Source organism: Lingula anatina, chromosome 2 (assembly GCF_051362555.1).
Source record: "Lingula anatina isolate TDL-2025a chromosome 2, LinAna3.0, whole genome shotgun sequence".
Classification (NCBI taxonomy): Eukaryota; Metazoa; Brachiopoda; class Lingulata; order Lingulida; family Lingulidae; genus Lingula; species Lingula anatina.
Window position 1 is genome coordinate 6,543,387 of NC_141768.1, and position 13,692 is coordinate 6,557,078.

Consider the following 13,692-nt stretch of genomic DNA (forward strand, 5'->3'; position numbering starts at 1 on the left):
TTAAGATTGTTTCAGAAATCTTCAATGATTTTTTTCAGATTTTTCTTGCTTAAATGAGCACTTCACTGGAAATAACTAGATCAAGGAAGTGAAATGTAAAGATATTAATTTGGAATCTGTAACAACATTTCTAATTCCTTTCATTTATTCACATATGAATGCCTCTTGTCTTGGACAAGAAACCCATGTACATGATGGACTCATAATAATTTTCCCTATGGGCAGTACCTGTCCATTTAATTTTTTCTCTTTGTCCACTGCTACAGCCAAGGATTCATGTAAAAACAAAACCTCCAAGCACATTTCTATTTTACCCTTTTGTTACATTGGCACAATATTGTAGATTAGGTTAGTTAAGGTTAGTCAGTGGTGTCCTGATGTTGTACTGACCCTGGAGCATAGAATGACCATTTGGATTAATATGCTTATTATATACAGAGAAAAAAACTTATCCAGGTTGTATGCTCATTAGGACCCAGGCAACAATTACAGCATTGGTTTGGCCTCCAGCATCACTTACTATTGTACATGTACAGGATAATGAGACCACATGGACTTGCACAAACAATATACGTGGGATGTGAACAAATAACGTGCCCTAAGATGTTTTTTTTTTTTTTTGTCCTTTATTTTGACTTTTTCACAAACCCTTTACGTCACTCTTGCAGAATGATTAACAATATAAATGTTCACTCAATAAAAGCAATGTTGTAAAGATCGGAATAAAAACTAGAATTCATATGTGTCCATCTTTTCTATTTGAGTGAAGAATGCAAGAAATAGTTTTTGTTGTCCTATATCCAGTTCCTTATCCTTACGATGCAATGTAACTTCCATGTGATTTTCAATGTTTTTTTTATTGTAAGATAAAAATTATAGAATTGTTTCATTTTTTCTTTATGATTAATCCATCACTTCCCAAGTCTTGTGTAGCATGAAACATACATGTATTTGAGGAATTCAAAAAGACAATCATTTTTTTTTTTTAGGTGACAGGAATCATTACCCCTGCTGCCAAAGGCGCCAACTACCCACCCATTGCTTGCGTCTCTGTGTTGGTGACATCCCTGACTCTCTGGGTGTGGAGTATGCAGACTGTGTTAACAAGTCCATGGATATCCTGGCCTGCTATGAGGAAGGTCAAGGTCAGTATGAGATAGGTCAAGGTCAAAATAGAAGGGCAATGTCATGACAGTGCAAAGCCATAAGAGTTATCATCTGCAGTAACTGCAGTAACTGATAAATTTTAATAAGTAAAGAAGGAAAATGCCTATATTTTGAAAGATAGTAAACAAACTTTTGAGAGGATGAAAATGTATATTTTTATATGATTTATATCTTCATAGCCTTAACTCAGTGTAATTAATTATTCTCTTTCTTTAAAAGCTCTCTTGCCAGGCCCACCCCGCTCAGTCTCCGCCCTGGGTCTAACTACCAATATCATCCTGGTATCTTGGGAGCCCCCGACACAAATCCCTGATGTTGGGGTGACAGGATACAAAGTCTTCTTCAGGAAGGCAGGGACCAGCCTTCCTTTTAATAGTGTAAGCTATTTAAATAGTTTATTAATTGAAATTGAAAATGGTCAGTATTTTATTTTTTAACTCGAAGATTTAGAGTTTCTGCTTTTGTGTTTGAAGGTGGAAAATTATGAGGTTATAATGTGGTGTGTTTTATTTTGCAATGTGAGATGGGTGTTTCATGATAGGTATTAAGAAAAAAATGATTTGAGTAAAAAATATGTTGTTTTGTTTAATTATAATGTCAAAAACAGTAATGCAATTTATTTTATTTGGTGTTAATTATAATGTCAAAAACAGTGATGCAATTTATTTTATTTATTTTTCAGAAAGATGATATAAGTAAATGCAGTCATGAGACTGAAACAAATTTGCAAAGCTATGCAATTTAAGTAAATATGACCCTTTTTTTCAGACTGAAACCTTAAGCTCCAACATGGCCCAACTAATCACAGATCCCTCAAAGAATGTGTACATAGAACCTTACACCCTGTACGAGATCTACGTGATAGTGGTCAACCAACATGGGGCCAGCTTACCCTCCTACATTGTGGAAGCAAGATCTTTGCCAAGTAAGTGCACTCATTGACCTGTAGTTGAGGTCAGATGTGTATGAGCCAAGTTAGTGTACTTAATGACCTGTGGGTGAGGTCATGTAGTCCATGTTGATAGTGCTATAAAAATTGAAACTTTTATCAGACTGCTGTCTGTTGAATTGTATTGTAAAGAAATGGTATAAACTGTGTTTTTCTTGAGATTCTCTGTCTAAAATGTTACTTTATCAATATCAAACAGGTGTTTTAATGATAATACAGAAATTGTGCTTAGTGAACAAAAAAAGTCTGTTAAAGATTTAAGAAGAAATGTGCTGTTGAATTTTATTATATTTTTCGCTATTTCAGGAATGCCAGAGAGAAGTAATACAACCTCTGTTTCTAGTAAGTTTATGTGTTACTGCTTTACTTATTATCTGATAACTCACGTCTTTTAAGAAATCACAACGTCACTTTTTGCATAAATTGGAATTATATCTCTTAACTGCAAGTCCATTACATGCAAAAGACCGTACAAATAATTTGATATTTTCCTTCTTTTTATGCATCTTAACCATTCGTCTCTTGTAAATTAAAATTTCAGAAAATACCTTGTCAGCACAAAGGTGGTATATGATTATATTCTCACCCCCCTTTATTTAAAGATTGTTGTCAGTGACAGCACATTCTCACCCAGTGTGTTGTACAAGGTTAACATTTCCCCCTTTCCTTTATAGGTTGCTGTCGAAGACACAATATTTCCAGCCTGTGTATGCCACTGTGCCAGAACACGGTCAATATCAAACTTTCTACTGTACTCCAGTGTACTGCAGAACTAGGCACAGTGTACTCATGTCTGGCAGGTTAGTATTAGCTACGCGATATTCACATTGAAAATCATTGGTTATTTTAGGAAAAAGATTGAGCAGCTGGACAGACTGTTTGAAAACTTGAATCTTGCCAACCGAATTAGGTTCATTTTACTTACATAAAGATTAAAATCTTTTTTTCAAAACAGCCAAGCTACATGTATGCAATTTACCTATATTTATATCCAGACTGATTTTTAGGAAAATCACGATCAGAAGCTGCTTTGAAAGTCTATTATGTGTGCTGGCTTATCTATTTTATAGAGAGATTAAATAGAACTCTGCTAAAGAATGAAGACAACATAAAATGTTCATTTTTCTTCCAGGTGGCCGTAACCACACAGGTTGTTGTGTGGCCAGAGATGTGATTCCAGACTGTTTGTCTTATTGTGGAGGACAGAATACTGCCGCAAGCTGGTCCCAGCTACAGTGTGCTCTTCAGTTACCACAGATTGAAACTTGCATTATGGAGGGTGGAGGTAATGATACTCTCATGCTAGGTGTTACACTACTTCATAAAGGAGTTATATAGTCAAGGATCAGTATTATAAGTGTTTGTGCCTCTACAAATTGTGAGAGTTAATTTTTGATTACCATAGCAAAACTTTTGGTCAATGTTGCTTAATGGACTCAGTTAATTGGTTCCAAATAAAATTTTCAGTCAAAGTCGTTGTATGCAAAGACCTTGGTTTTTATTAGCATAACAGCTTCACTGAAAAATGCTTTTAAATTTGCTCTAGCTCTACCTTTGGTTTGCCATGTTATTTTACAGCATTGATCCCAGCCCCACCCCAGAATATTAGACTCCGATCCGTCTCTAGCAATTCAGCCGAGCTTCAATGGGATGTAGATACTCCAGAAACAGTGAAATATTTCCAGATCTTCCTCAGGAACAAGACATCAGGAGGAAATAAAACTGAGGTTGAATATTAGTCTTTGATAAGTGGTTTAATGTAGAAAGGATGGATGTTTGATGAAGTTGCAGAAATTTAACCACCAAGCTGTTTGAAGTAGACAGCTTTTTCCACTATAGTGATTTCACATTATTGCTTGGAGAAAAAAACATGTTTCATCTTGTGGTTAATTTATTACTGAAATTACTGAACCATTGATCCTGGTTAAATATTAAATGGGAAATATGTATTTTATTCTATGTTTCATAAAAAAAAGGAAAATGTTTTTGAAATAATTTTGATTTAAACTTGCAATATATCCCAGAGACAAAGTAAAAGAACATGCTAACCATCAACTTATTCTGCACATTTCAGATCCAAGCTAGTTCGACGGCAAGACAGGCTCTTCTCCCTCCCCTGATTCCCAACACCCTGTATGAAGTCTATATGGTCGCCAGGGGGCAGAATGGTTCCAGTATACCCTCCAGTGAACTAGTATTTATGACTTACCCACCCCCAGGTAGGTGCTTGATTTCCTTATTTATGAGGTCTTTGACGTAGTTATGGTCATGTCATCAGAACTTGAACTTAGTAACAGAATTTTGTGCATTTTTTTTTTCTATTACTAAATGAAAAATGTGACTGGCTTGATTGCTGATTATTGATAAATATTCTTATCTGCATTAATATTGCTATTAATATTGAAACCCCTTAGAATTAAATAATAAAACTGTTACACATATTCTCTATCTGGTTACAGAGCCGACAACTCAGACAACAGTGTTGCCTCCCCCACAGCCTCATAACTGGACAGGTAAGACTGAAGGTGTTAGAAATGTTACCCAAGAAATAATTTAACAAACAAAATGTTTTATACCTTAAATAGTACACACTGAAAGCCTCTGTTTTGGTATTAAAATTTATGACTTATTTCAATCTAAGGTTAAAAGATCAGTACAATTACATCAAGATTATCTCGGTCTTATGTTTTCATCTTTATGTTATATTTGCTATTTATTTATCTGTATTTAGAGTGTTGCATTAAGCGGAATGTGCCCAGTTTCTGTCTACCATTGTGTACCTATGAGTTGCGTAATGACATAGAGGTTGGGATGGAGAGCCTGGCAACCTATGCTCTGTGTATCACCCAGCTGACCACCATATTGGCTTGCGGAGCAGGTAAAAGAGTGCTGTTGGTTTTCTTTGTTGCTTAAAACATTTTTTTGTTCAAGATGGATCTCATTATGTTATGATGTAAATCCTTAAGTTTGCGTACATGTGTGTGTCTGTGTAACAAAACTGGTTTGTCTCAAAAATTGTTGAGATTTGTTTTAATTTTTTAAGTTGTATATAAGGAGGATAAGCTAAAGTGGGTTATTTACTATCTTAAACTGTTAAATGATAAGAGGAGAAATGATTATTGTAGCCATCACTACCTTATTTCTGATGTTTATTTATTTATTTATTTATTTATTTATTTATTTATTTATTTATTTATTTATTTATTTATTTTTAATTTTTTAAAAATTTTGTTCAGATCAGCGCAACCATCGGCCATGCTGTGAAAACATAGTACTCCAGGAGAGCTGTCAGCCACTGTGTGCCCTGGGGTATAACCAGAGCTTTTCACTGGAGTGGAGCCATGTCACTTGTATTGTTGACAGCCAGGACATCATCAAGTGCATGAAGCAAGGAGTTGGTAAGTTTTGCTGGGTTGCAGGACGGAAAGTAGTGATTTACAAGTATTTGTTGATAAGGTCAAAGTGTGTACTACATTCCTGAGTGCTAAGACTTTTTCATTAGCATATATATATAGAGAGAGAGAGAGTTTGATTATTTTGAGACCAATTTGTTGCAAGAATTGTTGTTTTTTTTTAGCCTAGAAATCTTCATGGGCAAAATCTGGTTTCCAAAAGCAAGTTCATGCTCTACATTTTCCCCAAATATACAGGGTTTTAGTTTGTTTGCTTAAAAAAAAAAATCCTCTACTCTTTTTAGATTCCTTCCCATCATCCCCCACCAACTTCACAGTGTACAACGTGACCACACACACTGCCTCTCTGGACTGGGATGCTCCTAACAGAACATCATCTGGACACAGAGTGGAGTGGTACTCCGTACAGCATAGGAAGGTCACTACAGAACAGCTTGCCTGGAATGAGGTAATCTACTATAGTGTATGGAATGGGGTGGCTTGGATGTGATTATCAGATTTTTAACTGTGTGAAGAAAATGATATGATTTTTTTTTTATTTAAAGGCAAGGAGAAAGCCCAGTGGCTATGAGATAAATAGAACAAATGAATTGACAAATGCAGCCATGAGAGTTTAGAATTTACGGATTTTTTTATAATGAAGAATATTCGGACATGGCAAGAATCTTGGATCAGTTGCCTTATAGCAGTCGATATATTTTAGGTGAATACCACAGAGACCAGGTATAATATTCCAAATCTAGAGCCTGATACACAGTATGAGATACAAGTGGTGGCATTCAATCAGAATGGTTCAAGTTTACCAAGTCCAAAGATTTCCATCTGGACTGCTGCAGAAGGTAAGACCATTTTGTTCTAGTGTGATTGAAGGTAATTATCAATTTGCTAATATAATACACCTATCAAATCCGTCGTTACTGCTGAAGAAGTCAGTTGAACAACAGAAAATAAAGGCTTATCTTACATAGCATAAATAAATTGAACTTTTGGATTATTTGAATTGCCTCTCACGTGCCATTTGAAATACATTTGCTGTTTGAGTGATGTAATACTTATTTTTATAGTACCACTAACACCATGTCAGAATTAAAGTAAAGATCTATTTACCTATATATTGTATGGTTTTTTTAAGAAGTGCCCACAACACCAGCTCCTAATGGAACATTTGTGAGGAATGACACTGGTAAGTAGAATATTGTAAGGAAAAAATTGTCACTGACAGAATAAGGTTTTAAAATATTAACAGCACATGCATTAAACTTAAACATTACCTTCATCATTTACATATATATATATTTGGTATCACATTTTGAAAAATTATACTTTGATTATATTTACAGAGAAAAGTGTTGCTATGAATTAATAGTGGTGCTCTTCTTTTGTTGGATTTAATGCTTTAATGATAGAACTGCATAGTTTCAAGAGTTGATTTCAAAGTTATCACATTCTTATTTCAGACTGCTGTGTTAATCTAAACGTGAGTCCATCTTGTCAGCCATATTGTTATTTCACACACCCGGATGCCGAGGTGCCTGCTACCTGTGTCAATGATATCCTCAAGGTGTTTGCCTGCAGAGGAAGTAAGTACTAACAATTCCAATTTTCTTTTCTTTTTTTTTTTTTCTTAGTTCAAGTTATTTTAAAGTATTATGCAAAACAAAAAGGAAAATAACCCAAAGAAGTCTGATAATCTCAGAGACTTCTTTACCCCTATTTCACCCAGTTTTGTTGTCAAAAATTTTAAAAACTTTGCAAAAAGTTATTATGTTTAATTTTTGCACAATCAAATTTGACCAGCCTTAGACAATGGTCCTTAAGTCATTTCTAATTTGACATGAGCAATGGAATTGTCACCTTCTATAAATGAAATTATCAATTTGAATGTTATTTGAATTAAGTTCTAAAAATTCATTTTATTATTCTGCAGAAGACCATCAGAATGAGCCATGTTGCAGGAGGCGGAATGTCCCAGGCATGTGTCTGGGTGTGTGCCGCGGGGAGGATGTCTCCAGAGGAGGACTGGTGGCAGAACTGGTCTGTCCACTCTATTTTGCTCCAATCATGAGCTGCATTAAAGAAGGCCTTGGTATGCTGCTTGAACTGCAAACAGATACAATAGTTTCATAGTTGTTTATTTACGTAGAATATCTTTCTCTGTATTGTGGATTCTGCTGTCACATGGTGCTGATTTATGAGTATCCTCCCCCTATTGTTAAAGTTAATATGATAATATAAAGACAGAATAATATCCAAATTAAGGCTTGTTACTTTAAGCACTGTTCATGTTTATATGTTTATAAATCTTTGTAGAAAGACTTCAAAAACTTGATTTATCAGGAATAAATTACAAGGACTTACTACATTTTAAAATATAATTATAGTACTTTAAGAAAAAGTTCGAGTAATCTGATATATGTCATACAATAAATTTGCCTGTTAACCCTTATCTTTCTGCCCTGCAGCATCTTTCCCATCCCCACCGCGGAGGTTCCGTATCACTTCCCAGGGGCCCACTTTCCTGGAGATGTCCTGGCTGCCTCCACTGATCAACAGTGACAATGCTAGGTATGACCTCTACTATAGGAGAGCCAGAGAGGATGAGGTGACCAAAATTATGAAAGTAAGTTTCTCAAGGAGCTAGTTTTATTTGTCTTAGATACAGTAATGGCTTTTAGAATCATTTGTGGTCTCTTTACTGCATAGAACAGAGCTATAGAGTAGCATGCTTTTCAGTTTTGTTGCTACCCCTCAATGGGAATGTTCTAATTTAAGAAATTATGACTGAAAAATAGATTTTCTGTAAAATTCATAATTTTTTTCCTCATACAGAATATAACCAGCCCAGTGACACTGACTGATGTTGAGGCAGGGAAGACATATGAGGTGTATCTAGTAGCACTCAATGACCATGGTGCCAGCACTCCCACACCTGTTATTACTGCTACCACAGAATATAGAAGTAAGCCTTGGAAATATTTTTATCTCACACCTGACTAGTAAGCAATTCATTAAAGACATGAGTGCCAAACAAAAAAATGTGTATATGTAGGTTTATTGATTTTTGGTTAGTAAAGACCTTGTTCTTTTTGCCCAATTTTCCTAATTACGGGAAATAGGTATGATTGAAAACCAGTTGTACATATTAGTGAAAATGAAGAATGTACCATGTTGACATAGCAAGCAATCTTTGTTTCCAGTCGCAGCGTACATTGTGATGGCGGAGGTTGTAACTGGCCGTGTGCCAAGAGAGGGCGGTAGTGTGACATTACGCTGTGAGGCCAGAGGAACGCAGCCTATCCACATTTTCTGGACCCGCAATGGCAAAATACTCAGCAAAGACTCTATATACACCAATAATAACATAACCCGCCGCCAGCAAGGGGAATACATGTGTCACGCCAACAATGGGATTGGTGAAGAAGCAACCGAGACAGTGGATGTGTGGGTGCTATGTAAGTAATGAAAATATTTAAATATAGAATTGATTGAATTGCCAATGTTCTTGAATTTTTATTTAATCTTTTTAGTTGTTGGTATCTGGCATTTTACTTTTATCAATGCAATTTAAGCAATTTTTCATCTTTGTAACATAATTTCATGATAAATTGCTCTTTTTAAATATTTTAATCGTAGGATATTACAGCTATTTTGTCAAATTTTCTGGATGAAATATGATATTATTACTTCAATAATCTAAATCTCAAATTCATTTTTTTTTTCACCACAGATCAGCCCACCATAGAAAATGGCACCCCTGGAAGACTAGCTGTCATCCCCAGCTATTCTGTCAACGTCTACATCCACTGTTGGTTTGGTGGGAACATCACAGCAGGGTATTGGAAGCACAATTCTGTGCTCATCTCTAACAGACGGGTTTTGATGGGGATGAACAGGAATGCCAGTCTAGGGCTGACAGAGGTGTATTTGTTATTCAGATACATTGTTGAGGATGACTTGGGAAGATATGAGTGTATTGGGGAGAACTCGTTAGGAAATATCAGTAGAACAATCACATTGTATGGTGAGTAGATAAAATGTAAGATATACACTTGTTGGTGGGTGGGTACAGCTTTTTATTTCTTTGATGAGTGTTTTGGTCATATAACATTAAGCTACATGATTATAAGTTTTCACATTGATAACTTTGGACATTAGGGAGTACATGTGAGTGTACACATTGATAAATGATGCTGCAGATGAAAATATCAAATTAATAATATTAGGTTATTTTTGTCAATATGCCATAACTCCTCATCCAATGGACTTGATTAAAAATAAAGTTGAAATATTAGTATGTTTCTGGCTTATGTTTCGTGATTATACACTACCCAAGCTCATTCAAAAACTATTTCTCCACAGATCCCCAGGATGTTAGTACTACTACCTCCCCAACCTCGGGGATTCCACCAGCAACAAGACCCATGGCAACCGTGAAAGGTAATTATAAGTAACATTACATTTTATCATGGAGCAATAAAGTCAGCTTTGCTTGATAATTGATGTAGAGATAGTTTAAGGATGTCAAGAAATGTCTTTTGACCAATGTCCAGTGTAAATTTATCCCATAGTGCCCAATTTTTTTTTACTTCATGATCAGCTGCACCTTTCATTTGAATCTATCCAGTTAAGATTTGATAGAAGTGTTATCATCATGATGCTGAACAATGTCTATCTCTACCACAATAATGGTACAGCACTCTGTTATGTTGTATTTGTAGAATGTTGCCATAGCCTGGGGGTGTCAGAGAGGTGTCAGGTGGGGTGCTCCTTTGACATTGATTTGGATGCCTTCCTAGTCAACAGTGCCAGGACGCGGTTCCAGTGCCTAAGTGAAGCCCCAAAACTCCTGGCTTGTGCAGCAGGTAGGGTTACAGTAATTGCTTAATCTTTTCAATGGGAACATTATCAAATATGAAATTTGGAATCATGAAAATGTTTTAAATGTAGAAATTTTGGTGCTTTTACTTTATAGAATAGAAATACAAATTTCAGTTTTGTTGCTACCATTCAATAGGAGTTCAAGAGTTAATGTCTTAAAAAATACGGTCTCAGGAAAATTCACAATTTTCCCTCCTTTGAAAAGATTAAGTAATTTAAATATCTTTATTTATGAATGAAGTTATTCTTGAATCTGAAAGAAAGGAAATGATTTCACTAATGAAACAAGTTCTTTTTTACCATTACCTGGTAAGGCCTGCCACATACATGGGGTTTTACTACCTTGTTTTCCCCCTTTCTTTTGCTTTGTTTATATATTATGCTTATATTTAATGGTACCAATGTTGTAAAAAAAAACTCTGTTTTGAAATATTTTATTTTCTCAAATGTTTAATACGCTCAACCAAATTTAAACCACTACTACTTGTCATAATACATATGATGTGCACTTTAATTTATGTATATATTATGATTGTAGATGGTCGTGATCATGAAAAGTGCTGTCGTGAGGCTGGCGTCCCAGAGACATGTCATAATGCCTGTAAGGGTATAGCATCCACAAATTTCTCCAGTGACCCTTGTGTGCCATACATAGGCACAATTGTTAACTGTCTGGAATCAGGGAGAGGTGGGTTTATTTTGAACCTTATATGTACAGTACACGTTCATGAACTATATGCAAATTTGCATTTTTGTATTTCTTTTATGGTTGTAATTATGTCAAAATTTCCCTATTTGTTTTAATGTATTACACCAAATTGGATGATGAAGTTAAATGCAGTTGTGTTAATGAACCATTTGTACAGAAACTGATGGTAGAAATGAGATTACTGATTGCAGAAAAGAGATGTTCAGCTCTCTCACTGAGTGCTGCCTTGAGCCTACGAATCTATAAACAATGGCTTAATGAGCTAGTGTTATTTTGTCAGCTCTGTGGACACTTTTGTGCCACTACTTGAGGAGCATAGAACCATAACAACATCCCTCTACCCAACATTGTTTTGACCTGTCCTATTTAATTCAAATAATAATAATAGATATCATTAAGAATACTTGATATAACTGATTTTTTTTCTCCTTAGATCTAATTCCATCAGCACCACTAGATGTCCGTTACCTGAACATCATGAACCATGTGTCTGTCATGTGGGACGCACCAAACAAAAACTATTTTAAGATTCAAAAGTACATAGTGTTCTACAGGCCCAAGACAAAGGACAATTCTGCATTTAAGACTCTGGATGTGGTAGGTGTAGCTCTCAGCCATAAGTTTTATGTTTACGTATTGTGTTATTATCGACTGAATAGTAAAATAGAGAGAAAGCTGCTATGAATCTAGTCAGTTTTTAATTCTGTTACAATTAATAAAAAATTATGTGATGAAAAATGGCAGATTTATTTCCCTTGAATTATTTTCTTATATTAATCTACTACCATCTCCATCTACTACCATACCATCTCCAAACAGAGAAAAGTGATTATGTGATTTTTAATGCAATTTGTTGTCTTCTCATGTGCATTTAGTTTTACATTGCAATTGTGAAAATCAGCTGTTTCTCTAAATCAAACTGTAAGTGAAATGTTTTGTCTTTAAGGCTGTTGGACTACTGTCAGTCGACATCCCCTTTGCCAATCTCACAGAAAATAGTACCTATGAGATATATGTAGTGGCATGGAATCATCATGGCCAGAGTCAGCCATCAAACAGAATCACAGTGGACATACCAAGCACCAGTACACATTCACGAGGTAGCTAGACATATTGTATTTGGTTATTTCTTTAATATAAAGAGCGTCATGTAAGCTGTTTCATAAAAATATTGAAATATTGTGTTGTGTAAATTTGGATTAAGTTGAACAGTAACTTGGTAACTGTAATTGATTGATATATATGTTTGAAATGTTTAGTTCCAAAATGTATTACAAAGTCAGTTTCATAATTTACGCTTGAAATCCAAATACGATATTTAAAGAAAGTTGATTGCCACATGTAAATCAATAAATTATATATATAGTATATATTTTGCATATAGCATGTGAACATTTCTATGGCTTTTCCAGTCCCATTTCCACCTCGCAATCTGCGCACAAATTTTGTGGGGTTCACAGAGGTGCACCTGCTGTGGGATTTACCCTTGGCCAATACAAAGGGACCGCTCCTGTATCATGTGAAATACTATGAAGTTGGGAACACACGGCACTATCATGTATGTATATCATTTTACTCTGTTTTTTCCTAAAAGTGTAAATAAAATTGGTGTTCAAGTGTAGCAAAGCTGTAGAAATTACAAAACTGGTTTTTGAATCCAATTTTAAGCTTAATGATGTGATTTAGCATGGAGGCAACTAGCATAGTGTTCGCATTTTACCTAAAGAATTTTAAATTGCACTTTTGTATTTAGGTTAATCTCAAGGAGTATGTTATGGAGAATAAAACACAAGATTTGCTGTGTGATTATAAATTCACAGAGCACTATTAATATATTTCTTTAATAAATGAAGATATATGTATTAAAAAGCAAGAGAGGGTTAAAGCATCCTTTCTTTTTCTTCAGAATGCCACCAAACTTACTTACCTAAAGCTGAAAAACTTGAAGTCTGGAACGACTTACGAGTTTAGGGTGGCTGCAGAGAATACATATGGCTCCAGTTCAGAGTCAAATTTATTGACTGTTCAAACAAAAGGTAAGGGATGCTAGTTTATAACATAATTTAATATTAATTTATTCTCATTCATTTCGTGGTAAAAGAAGCCAGGTGGATTTTTAAAGACTTATTTTCTGATTACTTTATGGTCTATCCAAACAAAAAGTAATTCAGCATTGACTAAAAATCACTTTTAGAAAAAATGATAATAAAGGATTTTTTTTTTAATTTGTGATAGCTAATGAGCAATTTGTGTGTAATAAATACCACTTTGTTGACTTGCAGGTCAAGCAGGAGGAGTGTCCAGTGGTCAGTCTGGTGTGAATGGTGTGGGCATAGCACTCGGAGTTTTAGTCCCACTACTCTTACTTGCCATTGCTGCTGTTGGCATTATGTATTTCTTTTATAGGTAATACAGACAATGAAAAGTTTTATAGAGTATTATACATTTTTTATTCTCTATAACTTCTTACAGTCACCAAAATTAAAATGATATACATCAAAATTTGGAAAGAACTGACACTTTGTGAACCTAGGAATTTTATTATTATTATTAGTATTATTATTATTGATATTAAA

The 13,692-nt window shown here is 34.9% G+C and overlaps 1 protein-coding gene across 5 annotated transcripts in view; it reads left to right on the forward strand.

Moving 5' to 3' along the window:
- The window catches only part of LOC106171763 (Ig-like and fibronectin type-III domain-containing protein 2), a 33,695-nt gene that overhangs the window by 16,643 nt on the left and 3,360 nt on the right, over positions 1-13,692 (forward strand). For all 5 annotated transcript variants that reach the window (XM_013552226.2, XM_013552230.3, XM_013552228.2 and 2 more), the window contains 28 exons: positions 990-1,145; positions 1,387-1,544; positions 1,936-2,092; positions 2,423-2,458; positions 2,791-2,916; positions 3,249-3,401; positions 3,695-3,843; positions 4,191-4,335; positions 4,576-4,629; positions 4,848-4,994; positions 5,353-5,514; positions 5,814-5,977; positions 6,233-6,368; positions 6,662-6,712; positions 6,987-7,109; positions 7,457-7,615; positions 7,992-8,149; positions 8,359-8,488; positions 8,727-8,981; positions 9,257-9,550; positions 9,889-9,966; positions 10,248-10,391; positions 10,946-11,095; positions 11,550-11,713; positions 12,063-12,216; positions 12,529-12,674; positions 13,023-13,152; positions 13,399-13,522. In XM_013552226.2, coding sequence (XP_013407680.2) covers positions 990-1,145; positions 1,387-1,544; positions 1,936-2,092; positions 2,423-2,458; positions 2,791-2,916; positions 3,249-3,401; positions 3,695-3,843; positions 4,191-4,335; positions 4,576-4,629; positions 4,848-4,994; positions 5,353-5,514; positions 5,814-5,977; positions 6,233-6,368; positions 6,662-6,712; positions 6,987-7,109; positions 7,457-7,615; positions 7,992-8,149; positions 8,359-8,488; positions 8,727-8,981; positions 9,257-9,550; positions 9,889-9,966; positions 10,248-10,391; positions 10,946-11,095; positions 11,550-11,713; positions 12,063-12,216; positions 12,529-12,674; positions 13,023-13,152; positions 13,399-13,522 — 4,003 coding nt within the window. The remainder of the gene's footprint in view (positions 1-989; positions 1,146-1,386; positions 1,545-1,935; positions 2,093-2,422; positions 2,459-2,790; positions 2,917-3,248; positions 3,402-3,694; positions 3,844-4,190; positions 4,336-4,575; positions 4,630-4,847; positions 4,995-5,352; positions 5,515-5,813; positions 5,978-6,232; positions 6,369-6,661; positions 6,713-6,986; positions 7,110-7,456; positions 7,616-7,991; positions 8,150-8,358; positions 8,489-8,726; positions 8,982-9,256; positions 9,551-9,888; positions 9,967-10,247; positions 10,392-10,945; positions 11,096-11,549; positions 11,714-12,062; positions 12,217-12,528; positions 12,675-13,022; positions 13,153-13,398; positions 13,523-13,692) is intronic.